The sequence below is a fragment of the Hylobates moloch genome, unplaced genomic scaffold (genome assembly GCF_009828535.3).
Source record: "Hylobates moloch isolate HMO894 unplaced genomic scaffold, HMol_V3 SCAFFOLD_21, whole genome shotgun sequence".
Classification (NCBI taxonomy): domain Eukaryota; kingdom Metazoa; phylum Chordata; class Mammalia; order Primates; family Hylobatidae; genus Hylobates; species Hylobates moloch.
This window is the reverse complement of record NW_026652296.1, coordinates 19,294,301-19,314,702: the sequence shown is the minus strand read 5'-3', so window position 1 is coordinate 19,314,702 and position 20,402 is coordinate 19,294,301. Positions and strand designations below refer to the sequence as shown.

At 42.3% G+C, this 20,402-nt stretch overlaps 1 protein-coding gene across 4 annotated transcripts in view; it reads right to left on the bottom strand.

Moving 5' to 3' along the window:
• Positions 1 to 20,402, bottom strand: part of CHD6 (chromodomain helicase DNA binding protein 6) — a 206,628-nt gene that overhangs the window by 27,143 nt on the left and 159,083 nt on the right. For all 4 annotated transcript variants that reach the window (XM_058433279.1, XM_032143088.2, XM_058433281.1 and 1 more), the window contains 4 exons: positions 18,843 to 18,932; positions 16,635 to 16,738; positions 10,714 to 10,843; positions 7,978 to 8,038 (listed from right to left, as the gene is read on the bottom strand). In XM_058433279.1, coding sequence (XP_058289262.1) covers positions 7,978 to 8,038; positions 10,714 to 10,843; positions 16,635 to 16,738; positions 18,843 to 18,932 — 385 coding nt within the window. The remainder of the gene's footprint in view (positions 1 to 7,977; positions 8,039 to 10,713; positions 10,844 to 16,634; positions 16,739 to 18,842; positions 18,933 to 20,402) is intronic.

The window sequence follows — 20,402 nt, the reverse complement described above, 5'->3', positions numbered from 1 at the left end:
GAAGGTTTCTGTAGGTTCACTGAATCTGGCTGCATGTGACATCTGTAATGATTTGCCAATCAAAAGTGCTATTGGTATTAAAACAGAGGGTGGGGGAAGCTGTAACTTAGATCATTTCAAATCTTCCTTCAAATTCTAACATTCTATGACTCTCTGAATGCCACATTTTAAGAGGACAACAACCGCAGTGTGCTCTGGAAGGCGCTGGAATAGCAAAGGGTCTGGATATGATATGATATGGAAAAATATAGAGGAACTAGAGGTATTTCACCTGAAAAGAAATTTAAAGAAATTAAGGTCATGAGCTGGTCTCAGCAATTTAAAATTCTATCAGAGAGGGGAAAAACAAGTTTCGTTCTTTGTAGTACCATAAAGAAAGCTAGATGGAATCCATGGAACCAGCAGGGAGGCAGATTTCTGGTGTGGTAAAAAGAAGTATCATCCAACAATAAAATAAACTTCTTTGGAAGGTGGCATGTTCCTCTTGTTTTCCCCATGAACTCCCGGGAGTCCCTCGTCTACCTGGAACGACCCCCTGACAGCCCCGCTAAAGAGGGAATGCCACACTGAGACCACTCAGGCATGTGCCAGGGCTTCTTGCAATGCTAAGACTCTACCAATCTGCTAAATGGTTGCCTTTCTATGCCCAGGTCTGTTGAATTCAGGGAAACTGCTCTAATGAACAGGCTCTTTCTATACAATGCTTTGGGCTTCTGTCTGCCTGAGGACAGAGCTGGGAGAAAGAAACACCCAAACAGTGTCTTCAGTGCAAGAGGCACGGAGCAAGAGTGAAGCAGGGTGGGCAGCGGGCCTGGCTCAGATGCTGGCCATCCCTCTTTGTGTGTGGTTTTAGCATGCGGACTAGAAGTAAAGGTGAATCCGTTTATAGTCTGTCCACCTCAGAATCTGGGGAAATCCACTCCCCATTTCAACTGCTTTTAATGATATTCTATACCCCAGGTTTTAAGGATATGAAGAGCAAATCATAAAGTGTTAATTGTGTAAATGAATACAAAAGTAATTCCAGAGTTTAACTCTAATATACAAGAGCACTTAAGTTATTTTTGTTGATTCTGCCATGGCCCTCCAGTGTCCTCCTGATTAGCTAAGCATGTCCAGTTTAATGTCAGTGGCTTTCAGAGGCTGGCCTCTTCATATGAGCTACTGCTGGGAGGAAGGGGCATAAACGCGCACCCGAAATACTCTCTATTGTCTGGACTACGAAAAGAATACTTGACTACAACAAAGAATACTGGAATATCTAGAGAATTACAAGTCTTAGCTCTGTCATCTAGTGGTTGTGAGAATTTGGTCAAGTCCTTTAACTTTCAGGGAGGGCCTAAAGTTTCCTCAGCCCTCAAATGAAGACAGGGTGAGGTGAGGATCAACTAAAATAAATGGAGTAACTGGTTTGAAAAGAGTCAAGTTCCATATGAGAATAAGGTATTATGTTCATTTCTTTGGTACTTGAGTTGTTTCTACAGGGAAAACGCATCCCAAATTCCAGACAAAAGAAATAATATAAACTACGGACTGGAACGGCAGAACATGAATTTTTTTTTTTTTTTTTTTTTTTTAGGCAAAGTCTAGCTCTGTCGCCCAGGCTGGAGTGCGGTGGCTCGATCTTGGCTCACTGCAACCTCTGCCTCAGCCTCCTGAGTAGCCGGGAGTACAGGCGCATGCCACCACAGCTGGCTAATTTTTTATATTTTTAGTAGAGACAGGGTTTCACCATGTTGACCAGGCTGGTCTCAAACTTCTGACCTCATGATCCGCCCACCTCAGCCTCCCAAAGGCTGGGATTACAGGCCTGAGCCACCGTGCCTGGCCCAGAACATGGATTTGAATTGTCAAGATGAGAACCTAACTTCCTTCATGTTACTGGGATCTGAGGCTTCATGCTGATTTGCTTCAATCCACTGCTTCTCAAACCTTGAGGACACAGGGAAATGCATCTTTGAAAAATTATCTATTTTAAGAAAGGGATGCCACTGTTACTGTTACAGGGATCAGAGCTGATGGAGGCCAAAGTAAATAAATACCATACGTTCTGCAAGCTAGAATCAACAGAAGAGAATGGAAAATAATGGATAATTTTTGGGTAGTGATCCGGAGAAGAAGAGGGAGGACCCTCGCAAGGGAGTCACTTGGGGACAATGCTACAGTAACTTCTGGGATCCAGAATCCATAACATTCTCTCTATTACTCAATGCTAGAGAAAATTTGGTCATACGGTGCTGGGGCCCAGGTAAGGTTTCAGTCTGCTTATGCAAAATCTCAGAAACTCATTTTAAAAATGCAATACAGACTGCCGCTTCTGGGATGCATTTCCCTATTCTTTAAGTACAATCAAACCCTCTAGATATTAAATATGAAACAAGCATAAGAAAACTCTGAAAGGTGAAAAAAAGAAAGAACAAACTAGAGACCTCAGGACCCAAGGAATGACATGATGAAAAAAATGTTGTTTTTTTTTTTTTTTGCTTCATATATCCTAGATTTGGAGGTAAAGAAGCGGGCTACCTGGAAATGGCAAAGGAGGCAGACGAAAAAGGCCCTCAAAAAAAACCTTCCGGGCGCAGTGGCTCACACCTGTAACCCCAGCACTTTGGGAGGCCGAGGCTGGTGGATCACCTGAGGTCAGGAGTTTGAGACCAGCCTGGCCAACATGGTGAAACTCTGTCTCTACTAAAAATACAAAATATTAGCTGGGCATGGTGGCACATGCCTGTAGTCCCAGCTACTTGGGAGGCTGAGGCAGGAGAATCACTTGAAGCTGGGAGGTGGAGATTGCAGGAAGCCGAGATCATGCCATTGCACTCCAGCCTGGGCAATGAGAGTAAAACTCCGTCTCAAAAAAAAAAAAAAAAAAAAGCAAGGCTGCTTCCTGCTCTCTCTAGTTAAGGACTAGGAAGAGGCAGGTTAGCAGGTTAGGGACACAGAAAATATTAAGACAATAACTGCTATACCCCAGACCAACAATGCAGAAGAAACTGTGTCTCAACTCTACCCATGGCAACAACGGCTGAGTGGGAGCTTAGACTTCTACTTTTTCCAGGTGGTAATAGGGTACCCCATTCCCTTGCTGGGCTGGTATCAGAAAAAGCTAAGCAGGAAGTCAGGACTTTCAACCCTGACAGGTAGTAATGAGGTTCCCCACCCCTACCCATGGTGGAGCTAAACTTCCATCCCTGCTGAAAGTAATGAGAAACATGTCCTTTAGGGGTTAATGGGAGCAGACTGAGAATATGAATTTTTGCTTCCACCTCACAGAAACAAGGTGCCCCCCCTACCTCTGTTCCCCTGCCAAGAAAGGTGCTGAAAGAGAACGTTTAAATAAGACCCAGAGTCTCACAATATAATGTCCAAAATGTCCAGGTTCCAATAAAAAATCACATACCAAGAACCAAGAAGACCTCAAACTGAATGAAAAAAAGACAAAAGAGGCCAATGCTGAGAGGAAAGATCTTAGAATGATCTGACATAAGAATTTAACAGTCATCAGTGAGCCATTCTGAACATGCTTGCCACAAATGAAAGAAACAGAAAGTTTCAGCAAAGAAACAAAGATCCAAATAATATTTGGATTCAAAGGGAAATTTTAGGTTTGAAAAGTACAATAAACTGGAACAAAAACCAAAACCAAAAATGAAAACCCAAAACCCTCAACAGAAGACTCAACAGCAGAATGGAGGAGGAAAATAATCAGTGACCTTAAAGACAGAAAAATGGAAAGTACCCAATGTGAATTACAGAAAAAAAAAAAATGGACAGAGCCTTAGAGACCCACAGGTCTATAACAAAAGATCTAATTTTCATTCTATTGGCTTCCCAGAAGGCGAGGAGAAAGAGGACAGGGCAGAAGAAATACTTGAAGAAATCACGGCTGAAAATGCTTCACATTTAGCAAAAGACAGAAATCAGTTTTAAGATGAGTGAATTCCAAATAGGGTAAACTCACAGAAATCCATAAACGCATAAAATCATAACCTTCTGAAAATTAAAGACAAAGAAAAAATCTTGAAAGCATCAAGAGAGAAAAGACACATTACCAATAGGGGAAAAATTGCTTGAATGACAGATTTCTCATCAGAAACCACGGAGGCCAGAAGGAAGCGGCAGAACATTAAGAGTTGAAAGAAAAGAACTATCAACCCAGAAATCCTCCATTTGGTGAAAATATCCTTTGGGAATAAAGGGGATATTAAGACATTCTCAGATGAGAAAAACTAAGGATATTAAGACATTCTCAGATGAAGAAAAACTAAGAGAACTGTCTGACAGTTCTCTAGACTACCTTAAAAGAATAGCTAAAGAGAGTTCTCTAAAAAGAAAGAAAACAATAAAAGAAAGAACCTTGGAACACCAGGAAGAAAAAGAACACAGTAAAAAAAAAATGGGTAAATATAGCATACTTTCCTTCTCCTCTTGAGTTTTCTAAGTAATGTCTGACAGTTGAGGCAAAAATTTTAACATTACCTGATAAGAAATGGTTAAGACAACTATATTATAAATGGAAGGGGGTAAAGGAACAAAAATGGAAGTAAGGTTTCTATACTTCACTTAAGCTGATAAAATGATAGTATTAGTAGACTGAGATACATTACATATAAATATATGAAACATCTAGAAGCATTAAAAAGCCACAAAAATATAGATAAATCAGAATAAAATCATACAAAATACTCATGTAAACCAGAGGAAGGCAGGAAAAATAAAAAATCAGGGAAAACAAAGGGAAGACAATAAAATGACAGGCTTAAGCTTTAATGTATCAATAATTACATTAAGTGTAAATGGTCTGAATAATACCAACTAGAAGACAGAGACCGGCAGAGCATATTAAAGATTATGATCTACCTGTATGCTATCTATAGGAAACTCACGTCAAATACAATAAAGGCAGGTTGAAAGTAAAAGAATAAAAAAGTTACATTTATGCAAACATTAATCAAGGGAAAGTAGCCATATTAATTTATCAGATAAAGTACACTTCAGAGCAAAGAAAATTACCAGAGTCAAGAGAAAGACATTATATAATGATAACAGGGTCAATCTGCCAAGAACATGTAATTCTCTCTATACATTTTTTTGAGACAGAATGTCGCTCTGTTGCCCAGGCTGGAGTGCAGTGGTGTGATCATGGCTCGCTGCAACCTCTGCCTCCCGGGTTCAAGTGGTTCTCATGCCTCAGCCTCCTGAGTAGCTGGGATTACAGGCATGCGCCACCACACCTGGCTAATTTTGTATTTTTCGTAGAGATGAGGTTTCACCACGTTGGTCAGGCTGGTCTCAAACCCGTGGCCTCCAGCGATCTGCCTTCTTTGGCCTCCCAAAGTGCTGGGACTACAGGCATGAGTCACCGCGCCCGGCAAGAACATATAATTCTAAATGTGTTTGCACCAACCAGAGCTGCAAAACATATGAAGCAAAAACTGATAGAACTGAAAGGAGAAATAAATAAATCCACACTTATAGTTGGAGGCTTCAATATTCTTCTCTCAACAACTGATGAAACGACTAGACAGATAATCAGCAAGGATACAGAAAAACTCAACAACATCATTGACCAACAGGACCTAGTCAACATTTATGAAATACAGCATCCAACAAAACCAAAAGCATATTCTTTTCAAGTGCCCATGGAACATATACCAAGATATACCATATACTGGGCCATAAAACAAACTTAACAAATTTAAAACAACTGAAATCATATAGAATGTGTCCTCTGATTATAACAGAATCAAACTGGAGATCAATAACAGCAAGGTAATGGGGAAATCTCCAAACACTTGGACACTAAATAATAAACACCTAAATAATTCATGGAAAGTCTCAAGGGAAATTAAAAAAAAAATACATTAAACTGAATGAAAGTGAAAATACAACACAAAATTAATGAAACATAACTAAAGCAATGCTGAGGGAAATTTATAGCACTAAATGCATATATTAGACAAGCAGAAAAGTTTCAAATCAATAATATAGAAACTCTCATCTCAAAAACCTAGAAAAGGGCTGGACACAATGGCTCATGCCTGTAATTCCAGCTCTTTGGGAGGCCGGGGAGGGAGGATTGCTTGAACCCAGGAGTTCAATACTAGCCTGGGCAACATAGCAAGACCCTGTCTCTACAAAAATAGAAAAATAGAAAAAATTAGCTAGGTGTGGTGGTATGCACCTGTGGTCCCTACTACTTGGAAGGCTGAGCTGGGAGCATCACTTAAGCCTGGGAGGTCGAGGCTTTAGTGAGCTATGATTGCATCGCCACACTCCAGTCTAGGTGAAAGAGTGAGACCCTGAGTCAAAAAAAAAAAAAAAAAAAAAAGTAAATACAGAGGTATACAGTAAGATTCAGTACTGTAAAAACTCAATGAAGATGTCAATTTTCCCCAAAGAGATATAAAGGTTTAAAGCAATGCCTATCAAAATCCCAGCAACAGTTTCTGTGGATAAGATTATTCTAACATTTATATGGAAAGGCAAAGGAACAAGAAAAGCAAAAACAATTCTGAAAAAGAAGAAAAAAGTGGGAGGTATCAATCTACCAAATTTTAAAACTTACGGTATTGCTACAACACTCAAGATTATGTGCTACTGGCAGAGGAAAAGACAAATAGATAAATGGAAAAGAGCAGAGAACTCAGAAATAGAACCCACAAATACGCCAAACTGATTTTCAATTTTTTTTTTAAAATTTTTTGTAGAGACAAGGTCTCACCATGTTGCCCAGGCTAGTCTTGAACTCCTGGGCTTAAGGGATCCTCCCTAAAAAGAGACACTTACAGGGTGGGAGAAAATACTTGCAAACTACGTATCTGACAAAAGACTAGTTATCTAGAATATATAAAGAACTCTAGAAAATCAACGCTAAAATAATGAAATTAGAATATAGGCAAGAGACATAAACATTTCACTGAAAAGGATATACAGATGGCAATTGAACACATAAAAGATCTTCAACATCATTTAGCCATCAGGGAAATGGAAATTAAAATCACAACAAGGTATTACTACACACCTACCAGAATGGCTCAAGAAAATAATAGTGACCACACCAAATGTTGGTGTGGATGGAGAATACAGAGAAAGTGGATCTCTCATGCACTGCTAGTGGGAATGTAAAATGGTACAGCCACTCTAGAAAACAATTTGGCAATTTCTTAAAAAACAAAACATGTAACTATCATATGACCCAGCAATTACACTCCTGGGCATTTATTCCAGAGAAATGAAAATGTATGTTCACACAAAAATCTATATGCAAATATTTACAGAGGACTTAATGGTCAAAAACTGGAGACAACCCATATGTCCTTCAGTGGATGAATGGTTGAACAAACTGTGGTTCTTCCATACCACTGAATACTACTCAGCAGTGAAAAGGAATGAACTGTTGATACAGAAAACCACCTAGATGAATCCCAGGGAATTTTTCTGCATGAAAAAGCCAATCCCCAAAGTTTACATACTGTATGATTCCATTTACAGAACATTCTTAAAATGACGAAATCATAAAAAATAGAGAACAGATGAGCGGTTGCCAGGAATTTAAAGAGGAGTGAAGGCAGAAGGAAGAGGACGTGGTTATAAGACAGCAATAGGATGAATCTTTGCGGTCATGAGAATGTCCTGCATCTTGACTCTATCCATATCAGTATTCTGGTTGTGATATTGCACTACAATATTGTAAGACGCCACTATGAGGAGAAACTGGATAAAAGGTATATGCGATTTCTGTATTATATTTTGTGACTGCTTCTGAAATATATAGTTATCTCAAAATAAAAAGTTTAATTAGAATAAAAATGCAATTGCAGTCTGTATATTTTAAGTTTTTATAATAAAATGTTGGGGAAAATGCAATGTAACTGTAGTAATGTAATCAAGTTCCCCCAGATCACTACCAAGATAGGGATTTCTTTCTTAATATGAAAGCCAGTGTAGATGACCAATACTGCACATTTGACTCACCGTTTGTTTCTGGAGGCCATCTACTTTGTCCTCAGCATTGTCTTCTTTATCTGCGTTGCCTCTAAATAAAAGTAAAAAAAGGCATCACATACTACCTAGGTCCCCCTCATCCACAGTTTCAGTTACCCTGGTCGACCACAGTCCAAAAATACTAAGATATTTTGGGGGAGACGCAGGGTGAGAGAGAGATATCACATTCACGTAACTTTTATTACATATATTGTTATAATTGTTCTATTATTATTGTTGTTAATCTCTTACTGTCCCTAATTTATAAATTAAACTTTATCATAGGTATGTTTATATAGGAGAAAACACAGTTGATACAGGGTTTGGTACTATCTGAAATTTCAGGTATCCTCCATGAATAAAGTGGAACTTCCGAGTCAGCCGTCCGTACCCATGGAGGATTGGTTCTCAGATCCTCAGGGATACCAATACCAGCAGATGATCAAGACCCTTGGTCGGCCCTCTGTATCTGAGAGTTCTGCATCCACAGACAAGGAGGGCTGACAATAGATCCCTTCTTCTGAAGGCATTCCAAGTCTTAGTTTTTCCCTCCCTTGTGGGAGAACTCAAGAGACACTGAGAATGAGAGAAACTATCACCAAACAGTCATCACTTCTACAGGCAAGGACCTTTATTCAACTGAGACTGCAGCATGAGGCTCCAGCCTCACGTCTACTCAGGCAAGTTCAGAAAAAGGTAATTCCTGCCCATCAAGAGTCATCTGAACATGTGACTCTGATAAAAGAACACACTCTAGAAACTGAAGGCTGTGCACATCAAATGAGGCCTAAAGTTGCAACTCCCTGGTCACAGTAGGATGAATCTTCCCACAGAATCACATTTGGCAAAAGTCACTCCTTGGCTTGGAAGGGAGCTCTGCTGCCACTGGTTAACAAGGACATTTTCCCCTTGTTACCATCAGACCCTTGATGCTAGCTCAGCTGCCTAATGTCTTCTCTTTTGTGAGCTTAACTACTGCTGATGCCTACCTGTTTTTCATGATTCTTTTAAAAACTGACTTTGAGGGTGGGTGCAGTGGCTCACACCTGTAATCCCAGCCCTTAGGGAGGCTGAGGTGGGCGGATCACCTGAGGTCAGGAGTTCGAGACCAGCCTGGCCAACATGGTGAAACCCTGTCTCTACTAAAAATACAAAAATTAGCCAGGCGTGGTGGTGGGTGCCTGTAATCCCAGCTACTCGGGAGGCTGAGGCAGGAGAATTGCTTGAAACCGGGAGGTGGAGGCTGCAATGAGCCGAGATCATGCCACTGCACTCCAGCCTGGGTGGAAGAGTGAGACTCCGTCTCAAACAAACAAACAAAAACCCCCCAAAAACTGCCTTTGAAATATTCCCGTCCCAAATATTCTTGTCCTTGATGCTCAAGTCCTAGAGGCAAGATAAGCTCCTGGCTTTACTGCTTAACCGTAGAAAGAAAAGCCACCCCACAAAAAATAGCCTTTATGCCACATTCAGGCACCCATCCAGGGAGTGTTTTCCCTGAATCAGTGAATGAACATGAGAATCACCAGTCATATGGGCCTTTGTTAACATCTCCCAGAATGCATCTCTGTTATCTGTCCTCAAGAAACATGCTGGGGGCAGCTGAAGTGTTCATCAGGGGTTAAGGAAAGATGGAAAATGCACTGCACACTTTTCTTGGCCTGAGCAAACAGTTAGGGGCTCCTGGCAGTGCCACACTCTCAGGTCTGGCCACAGTCCCGGGCAATGCAAAGCAGTATCTGCTACTTTTGGGGAGAAACTAAGAGATAAATGCTAAGAGATAAATGCTACGTTTTGGCCTGGTATGGTGGCTCACGCCTGTAATCTCAGCACTTTGGGAGGCTGAGGTGGGCAGATCACGAGGTCAGGAGTTCAAAACCAGCCTGGCCAACATGGTGAAACCCCGTCTCTACTAAAAATACAAAAATCAGCTGGGCATGGTGGCGCGTGCCTGTAGTTCCAGCTACTCAGGAGGCTGAGGCAGAAGAACTGCTTGAACCTGGAGGCAGAGGGTGCAGTGAGCCAAGATTGCGCCACTGCACTCCTGCCTGGGTGACAAAGCAAGACTCCATCTCAAAAAAAAAAGAAAAAAAAGCTATGTTTTCAAAAATATATATATAATTGAAGAACTACAATTTTTAGCTGTTTAGTTTTCCTATGTATTTATGTCAAGAGTAAATAAAAATCAGTCAAAGGAGATGCCTTCCATACTTTTTTGCACACAATCCATGGACAAGCTGAAATGCCATGGCTGTCAAAGAGCGGCCCCTAAATCCATCTTGCTCATGGACTATGCAATCCTTAGACAATACTGGAATTTCATCTGAGGAACTGTAGTTCAAAGTCAGGAAGGCTGTACTCGTGTCTGTTCTTAGCTTTCTGCCAGGCATGGGAGGTCTGAATACTCCCACAGGAATCCTCTGACCAGACAAGGGATGGGCATGGTTAGAAAGCTGGGCAGGCTTTTAGAAAGGTGGGCAGCCTGGGAAACTCACGAGGAACAGGAACCTGTATTTGGTTCAAAGTGCTTAGAAGTCAAAGAGCAGGTCTGAGATAGAGTAGGGTGTAACCAAAGTAGCAATTATGGAAAACAGCGGCAGTGTGGCAAGGTGTAGGGAGATGCCAGACTCTGAGGAAGAGATACAAAGAATGCTGGGTGTATGAGGAAGGGGTCACAGATCAGTGGCATGGCATGTCACATCAGGGCTGGCTTACGTGGTTTCTCACCTTTCAGGAATGTCTGAGGTCCCATCCGTAACACCCTGTTCTGCAGAAAGGGACTTCTCATCGGGCATCCCAACTTTCTCCAGGAAGCAAAGTGCTGGGTCTGCTCGCATGGCACTGTACCTTTCGTAACCTGATCAAGAGTGGTGAGAAATGCCAGAAGTCACGTTAGAACTCACAATATTTGCTTTGGGCACTAGACTTTTTGTTTTCCTTATTTAGTAAAGAACAAAACAAACACAAAAAAATACTTATTTAAGATTAATGAGATCCTATAAGACAATCAGGGAAAAATCCTGGTGCTAAAGCGGACACCTTTGAGTAGTGTTTGACCAACAAACAATGGCTTACAGAAATACTCAGTGTCCGTGAAAAGACAATTGTATAGATACACAATTCTGTTTGCTGCTTCCTGTCAGTTGGTTTTGCAACTTCCTACCCCATCCTCAACTCTGGATACCTTGTTACGTCCTTTATGGGCCTTGTTTTCTTATAGCTCATTTTTATCCCATGTGTTAGAAAGGGAAGGTGAACAACATGTGGATGGCAGGACTGAAATACAAAGAGAACTATGATGATTGTTTATTGCATTAAGACAGACCTGTGGCCTCTGTATCATAAACTCAGTACAAATCTTAATCCACACTGGACAGGGCTTTGGAATTACTCCTCATCACACCCCAAAGTTAACAACAGACAGTGTTTTGACCCAGAAGAGGGGCCTCAAAAAGGAAGCAAAACAATTTTAAAAACCCTGATTTTCAGTTTGATAAAGTCCATGTGTGAGGATTTATTTTATTGAACCTAATGTACTCTTAGAATGAGACAGCATTTGGCCACATAAAAGGCAGAGTCCCCATCAGAGGAGATGGAAGAGCTGAGTGTAAATGAGAACCAGCCTGGCTCTTAGGAACAAACCTGATTTAACTGTGTTTGGTATTTCATTTCTATTTTGGTTTTTGTTCTCGTATCACTGTTGATGCAGTTGTATCCTTCACGCTGCTCTCCTGCCATCTCCATGACAGGTGCTGCCCACATGAGGTACCTGGCACGAGAAGCTCTGCAGTGCCTTATGTTCTTTACTCACTTATTCCTTACGGCAATGACTTGATTGCTCTAAGTCTCTCATGAGGTTGTGAGCTTCCTAGGAGCAGAACCTGTATCTGTTTTTGCTCATCATTATATAGTCAGTATCTAGCAAAGGGCCTGACACTGTACAGATTCAACAAACAACTGACCAGATGAGTTGGTTTTGCCTAGATTCTTTTTTCTTCCAATCATTGTTGTAGGAAGAAGAACCACTCTCACCCTTTCCCCATGTTCCTGCCCCAGCTCACATCAAACAGAAACTTCCCCAATACTCCTGCTTTTAAGGAGGTTCCAGCCAGTTTTTCCACCTGCTTCTCATGAAGAGAGGGGTAATTTAAATGACAGGTGAGATGGTGAAATCCTTCCCTTACTGTCCCCTTACTACTGAGGGAGGCCAACTGTTCAGGAGTATACCACCTTCACACTCTGTGCTCAGGCATGGAGCAAGCTGGGACCCTCCCTGACCTGGGAAAGCTTCTATTCTATAGACTTTCTCTTGTCATGTGTGGATCTGAAGCCTAGAGACAGATTCAGTATTTTTATTTCTCAATTAGCTGTGAAGCTGGAGGTGAGGAAGAATGACTGTTTCAGTTTCCTAGAAAACCCTAACAACTGTCCTGAAGAGAGGCCAGTAGGAGCTGCAACAGCAATATACAGACAAAGAGCAATATGACAGGCCCGTGAGGGGGTGTCGGCTGCCTCCCTCTTTTCATTTTTAGTCTATAAGCTGCTCTCTAAGAATATCAACAGAAATACTAAAGTCCGTATGTCAAGGAAAATTTCACAGATCCAGGCTACCTTGGAGGGGCAGCAGTCACTAAACCCAACTGAGCTGTCAAGAGCATCATTTAGAATAGGTTTGCCACAGAAGTCTTTTTGCTGCAGTCTAAAGCTCCAACCAAAAGTTAAGCCAATGCTAATGGGGTCAGCTTGGAGATGGATCCATGGCTATATTCATCTCATTTAACAGGGTTACAGCAGGCTATGTCTGGAGTGGACTAAAAGATCCACAAGGCCAGGCATGGTGGCTCACGCCTGTAATCCCAGCACTTTAGGAGGCTGAGGCAAGAGGATTGTTTTGAGTCCAGGAGTTCGAGACCAGCCTGGTCTGGGCAACATATGAGATCCCTTCTCTACAAAAAATTAAAAAAAAAAAACAAAAAACTAGCCAGGCATGGTGGTGTGCACCTGTAGCCCCAGCTACTTGGGAGGCTGAGGTGGACGGATCACTTGAACCTGGAAGTTCAAGGCTACAGTGAGCTGTGATCACGCCACTGTACTCCAACCTGAGTGACAGAGTGAGACCCTGTCTCTTAAAAAAAAAAAAGATTCACAAAACCTCAGTCAATGAACAGTCATGTGTTTCTTAACAAAGAAAATGGTTGCAGCTCTACAGCTCATACTTAACCAAGGAATGCAGGTGAAGTGGAGAGGGCTTCCTAACATGACATCCCTGAAAAGTGAACACTAGACAGACTGGCTTTCGGAAATGGCTGAGTATCACATCTCCAGAGCTGCTGAGTATCTGAGAAGCTGTCACCTAGTAAGACATGTTGTGTGGGCTTGGTTATACTGTGATGAGGGCTAAGGTTAGAAAGGGGTGGTCAGATGTGTTACCTAGATGAGGACAGGTCTAAGCCTAAGCTCATGGAATAGGCAGCACCCAGGCAGGGGCAGGATCTGAATTGGACTCCGGAGGGTGCCAAAGAGGATGGGCCCATGAGGCATCTGTCCAACCTCATCTAAGTTGACTCCAATGTAACCATCCAACTGAACTGATCTGGCCCTATGCAGAGTCCGCATTTATGGCTTAGGATCAGTCTCCTAGCACTGAGAACAGAGGCTTTTTCTTCTCTTGTCTTTATAGCATTATCTGCTAAACTCATCCTGTACAATGAGACACTTCAGACACTGCACAAATCACCTTCAAGGCCTCTGCCCCTCAGCTGTAATTGTAAATTCCAAGTTCACCTCAACTGACAATCTGTGAGAATCTGAATGGAATTGAGTGGTGAAGCGTCATCTTAACATCTCCCACGTGTGATCAGGAAACACAAATTAATTTATACTCCCCAAAACTACTTCAACAAGCAGAAGAGTTTGGGAGCGACCTTATGTATCATCTGGGCTGACTCTATCTCCAATATGAGACTAAGAGATCAACTGATTAATCCCAATACCCTGAACCATGATTAGGGATTAGGAAACTAGAAGGTAGGGCACCAATAACCTGTCTTTTCCAGGTGAGAAGGCGTCTTGGACCTCCTTAGATTCCTGTCCACTTTTACACATTCTAAGGCTATGTCCTTTGCATGAGAATTATTAATTATATCTTCCTGGTGAGTTGTATCTATCATCATTGTGTAATGACCCCCTTTCTTCCAAATTATGCTTTTTGCCTCACAGACTGTGTGTGATATTGATTTGCCTTACCGGGTTATTGTTAGTATTTTCTGGGCATGTCTTGTTTCACCTCTTGGATGTCAACCTCACTCTGTCCTCTAAGTCTCATCTTCTCTTTCATGTCTTCATCTCTTTATCTCTCAGGGATCTGTTTCTTTAGCTCTGCTTTCTTGGACCAGAGAGCTTTTTCTTGCTTCCCTTTCCTGGAGGGGCAGCCCTTTCAAGGCCATGTTTTCCATTTCTGTCGGTATTAAAAACCCAGTCCTTCTGGTCCACTGTCATACTGGCCCCTAAGCTTTCAGTTCTGGCTTTAAATGACTTCTGCATTTAGGGACTTCCCTTATTTCTTCCAAGTCCTGATCCACCTTGGTTTTCTGTATGTCTATGGTGGGTGTGTTGGGGTGGGGGAGGAAGAAGTAGCAGCATGTAAATTCTACCTGCCACACTTCTGGGACTTCAGATGTGTTCTCTTTTCTTTTTTTTTTTTTTTGAGACAGAGTCTCGCTGTCGCCCAGGCTGGAGTGCAGTGGCGCGATCTCGGCTCACTGCAGGCTCCGCCCCCCGGGGTTCACACCATTCTCCTGCCTCAGTTTCCCGAGTAGCTGGGACTACAGGCACCCGCCATCTTGCCCGGCTAATTTTTTGTATTTTTAGTAGAGACAGGGTTTCACTGTGTTAGCCAGGACGGTCTCGATCTCCTGATCTCGTGATCCGCCCGCCTCGGCCTCCCAAAGTGCTGGGATTACAGGCTTGAGCCACCGCGCCCGGCCAAGATGTGTTCTCTTTTCACAGCATGTTGTTGCCATGCAGGGACTTGGCAATGTGCCCTAAAACCACCACTGAAATGAGACTCAGGGTCACTAGGCCTTCCCCCACAAACCAAATTCAGATGCTCTGGAATCTGGCTGCCTTTAGCAGCCTGTTGTCTTCTGGGGTCCTTCCAAAACTAGGTTAAACCAAGTCTGGGTTGCACTGTGGTACCTTGTGACTAACAGAGAGATCACACACTTCTTTCTACTTTGGAGCTGAGTTCTATCCCTGCACTGTCCAACAGAGGAGCCACTAGCTACATGGGGCTATTTAAATTTAAATTAATTAAAAGTACATAAAAATACACTTGCTCAGTTACATTAGTCACATTTTAAGTGCTCAACAGCCACACAGGGCTAATGGCTTCCACAGTAGACAGTGCAGAATTATGGCATTTCTATCATCGCATGTAGTTCTACTGGACAGCACCACTTTAGTCTAACCCCGGCAGTTTGACAAAGGGTTCTCAGCAGCACTGCACCACCTGAAGCCTGCATTCTCAATACCAGTATCCAAGTTTTGAGTGGATTCCAAATTAAAATATGTATAGGCATGGTTGTTACTTAAATATAGCTGGTTAGCCTGTAAAAGTTGAAGAATTCCCTTTAAAGAATACGCATTAGAAAGTTAACAATCTTCCAAAGGCAGAGTAATATGGGAGAGTGGAATAGCACCCAGCACCTATTACGTACCAAGCACTGTTCTAGGTGGTTTACATTTAATGTAATATTTAAACAACCCCTAGGTAGGCTGTTTTGATACTATACCTCCTCCATTGTATAAGTGAGAAAATAAGTCAGAGAAGCTTATGACTTGCCCAATGTCACACATTTAGTAAGTAGTGGAGTTGATAGCTAAAGCCAGGTATACCTAACAGTTTTCACTTTAAACCTTGCTCCTCATTTTAAAATTTCTGTCGATTCACCTGGCAGGAAAAGTGTGTATCAGGCATACTATGGGTGACTATCACTTGACACTTTCATCATTCATTTTAATGGCTGGCAGTTGGCTGAAAGCAAGGGCAGTTGTTTCAAACACTGCCAGAGGTGAAGAAAGGGAGCACTTCAGTTTTTCCAAGTGTTTAAAGAACCTCTCAGTCCCCTTTAGTGGCTCAATTACCACATTTTAAAAAAGACAGTCTATGCTATCTTCTATGCTTAGTTTTTAAAATGCCAATGGAGTAAAAGATACACACTAGGAAGATGTAGATTATCTAGAATGACCTTATAATTCTGCATATATATGAAATGCTGAAACTTAGCATTTCCCGCCATTTATTTACTCCTTCATTCAACATGCCTACTATGTGCCAGGCACTGGGACTATTAGAGGCAGTCCCATATCCGACAGCATGGACAGGCAAGGGAGGAAGATATATACCAAACAGGTTCTTTGTGGCCTGAATGTTCCTCAATAATATAATATTCGAAGTATTATTGTGAGCCATACATTCATCTGGTGGAAATTCCAAGGGGGCAGTGGTGAAGCTCTACTTTTTAAGATGAATGTGTAACAGAATGATGGAGTTTTGCAGGAACATGCCGAGCTTAGTCGGAGGGGCTGAACTCATCCTTCCTGGGGGACACTGATCCAGAAGGGAACGCCTTCGGAGAAATACACACCATGCTTGAACACGCCAATGAGAAGGGACTTATCGGCTTCAGCATCCCACCAATCCACTGGGATCTCCATGTAGTCGATGTCGGGCAGAGGTACATCCAGCTCCCTAGGGAAGGAAGGGCGTAGACTCAAAACAACACAAAAGCTACTGCTCCAACCCTGGTATTAGGCCACTGGCATGGCTGAGATGCTAAAGTAACAATAAACAAAAGAGTTAGGAAGGCCGTGGGTCATTGTTTCTCAACCAGGGCTTAGCATGAGAATCACTTAGCGAGTGATTTAAGCATTAAGTACTTGATTTCCAGCTCTACCTTTGACAGACTGACACAGTCTTGAAGCACCTCTTGGAGAACCCAATGTCAGTTGGTCCAGGGTGGCATCTTGGGATCCATATGTATAGAGTTCTAATGTGCACCTTATGTGAACCACAGCAAAGGCCATTGATACATTGGACATCTGAAGGTAGAGCTTCCCCAACAGTTGAATTCATACATGATTGTATGTTTAAAATAGTGCCCAAATCATCGTGGCTCAGTATGTTGCCTCAACAAGTAGAGATCTTACGCACCATTTAAGAACAAGAGTCCACACTGGAACAAGTGGGTATATCAGGAGGGCCTTTCAGAGGGTAAGTGCCATAACAGGTGGCACCTCCTGGCAGTGGTCTATTAGATCAAAATTGATCAAAAACTGCATTGCTCCTGGCCAAAGGGATGCACATAACTCACCCTAGGGCACAGACATGCAGGTGTTAGCCCCTCTCTGAGTTTCTGTACATGTTTGGAGAGCTCACATAAACCCTGAGTTCACTGTCTTCATTCATCTGAGTACAGTCCTCACTCTTTAAGGCTTTGAGGTTTAGGGAATAGCATACACCTGGATGGCTTCTCCCTCCCCCTCCAGCTGCCTCTGGAGTTTCTTCTTCCGTCAGACTCTTACTGTGACACAGGACTGAATGCTCCCTACTAGGCCCAGCTCCCTCTGTGGGGATAGTGTTTCCTGACCCCCACCTTTCCAGGGATCCATGGCTCTGCCTGCCCAGTGCCATGGCTGAATGACTTTTATGGGATGAACTGCTGTTCATGCCTCATGGCAACTTCTCCACAAGAAGGTATTCAACCTGAACAGCCAGCAGTAAGAGATAGAGGAATGCAGAGGAAGGAAAAGGGTGGGCAGCGGACTTACTCTCTCTGTGTTCTACCTAGCTACCACCTATGACTTCCTACATATGACAGCGGTAAGTTCAGAGTACTTCTGCCAGGTAACACTTGATGCATATTATCAGGTGGAATTCTGCTGCATTTATAGGACTCAAATTGAACCTGTCTACCAAACACACAACCTCCCCATCCCTGCTGGAAATTACAATAGTGACTCTGAAAGGCATAGAAAGTGATAAAAGTTGCTGAGGAGCCTGGCTCTGATTACAAGTTGCCCCATGGGTCAGGTTGTCTATGTCCCTCTCTCTTACTTTAGTGCTCCTATGACCTCTAAAGACACTAGCATTGCTCAACGGAAAGCAAGAGAAAGAAGAAACCATGGTCCCAGGTAATCTCAACACAAAGTCCAAGTATCAGCACTCCTGGTATTCTCTAGGAATGACAGGTGTGCACAGGGCTAGCAAACTGCACCTGGTGATCCCATTTATAAACTGGGACTTTCTGACAGCTTTATTAAGTGGAAGCTGAGAACCTGGTAGCCTCAATCTTGGAAATCTTGGGATACTCCCACAGGATTCTACAGCTTTCCAAACACTAATTTGCAAAACTAACATGCAACAAAACTAATAGGCCGCACATATTATTAATATGATTAGCAAATAAAGGAAATATGTATATGAGTACTAAGGCAAAGAATGGGATGGTGGGTAAAACTTCCAGTCTATACATGTCAGATCAGTAACCGATACTCATTCTACAGTAAATGACTGTTTTAAAAGAAAATTTATAACACTTTTGAGGGAAATAAAATGAACTAACTCACCAAAAGCTAGGTTTCTAAGAAATGGTTTTCTCCTTTATTTTATTTGCAGATGACCTGATGAATTGTCCTTATTCTACTTGCCTGTTCTCCCATCTGGGTCACTGGTCCTGGGCAGGGGGTAGGAGGAACATGGGCCTCTTTAAGCACAGGCAAGTTTGGCCAGCTCCATGAACAGGCATTTTATGTCAATTCTTTAACGTTGATATGTTAAGTTTCATTTGCTTTACCTGGCAGGAGATCCTTCAAATGCTTTCTCAGCTGCTTCTCCCAGTATTTCAGCTTTTAGGTAGTACAGCATCCGGACTCGCAAAAGTACTCTATGAAAGGTGAACACATTAATGCAAACAAATTAGAACCCATAACTGTCTGTGAACCACATCCCCAAGTTAACACTGGGAAATTCTAGGCATTCCCATGTAGTTAATATTATGAAGTAATAGAAGATAAGGCACTAGAAAAACAAAACATTATGGCAGACATTATTATGATCATTCCCATTTTACAAAAAAAAATGACCACATCAGTTATCTGTTAGATCATCCTGTGAGCCACAGGGGGCAGCAGGAACAGACAGCTCTTCTCATCTTTAAGAGTACTCACCCCTTCCATGTGGCCACAGTGACCTCTTAGGCAGAGGTGGCTTCCGAGAGGCCAGCTACTGAAGAGTGAGTAGGGTGAACAGTGGTGCTTTCAAACAGTTTCACTTGTACACAGTTAAATGAATAAATGAATAAAGGCAAGTGTCTATTTTTCATGGCAGTATGTCTTCTCTTCTGAGATACTCAATTCAGTTTTATTCTGTATGGACCACACTCAGCCTCCACGGGAATGCATCAAACATGTCTCAGACAAAGCAATTAAGCAAGTATCTGTTGGACAACTACTATATGCTCTGCATCATGCCAGGTGCTATAGGTATATAACAAAAGTAATGCCTTTCGCCATCGGATGACCGTTGCCCACAAGCCAGTATCGTGCTCTTGGGCATCCCGGCCTGCAGAGTCATGAGCCAATACCCAGTGTGTGGTATTCTGTTATAGCAGCAGAAAATGGACAATGACAAAGGGGTAAGGCCGCTGAGAAAGCATAATTTCTATCTATTAGATCTGGGTGGAAAGTGCCACTGTGGGCTCAAGTTGTAGGTGGAAACACACAAAGTTAGAACTTATAGATTGGAAAGAACCCTTATTATCTCTGGTATAACATTTCTCATCTCAGCTGCCAATCAACTCAAATAATTCTGAGATAATTTTTTTTTTTGAGATGGAGTTTTGCTCTTGTCGCCCAGGCTGGAGTGCAATGCCACGATCTTGGCTCACTGTAACCTCCCCCTCCTAGGTTCAAGCGGTTCTCCTGCCTCAGCCTCCAGAGTAGCTGGGATTACAGGTGCCTGCTACCACATCTGGCTAATTTTTTATATTTTTAGTAGAGATGGGGTTTCACCATGTTGGCCAGGCTGGTCTTGAACTCCTGACCTCAGGTGATTCACCCGCCCCGGCCTCCCAAAGTGCTAGGATTATAGGCGTGAGCCACTGCACCCAATCTATTTATTTATTTATTTTTAAAGCCTAAGAACTCTTAAAAATTTACAACCACTGCCAATCCTTAATTTGTAGATGGTCGTAGCTGACAGCCTCCTTAGTAAAAACTGGAACAGAATGTCAGAGTCCTGCTTGCTAAGACTTAGCTCAATTAGAGTAGGGCTTTCCTGAAAATGTCTGTCTCCCTAAGACAGGGAGAGCTGTTTCCATTTCTATAAAGAGAAACAAATGTGTTGATGTCTGACA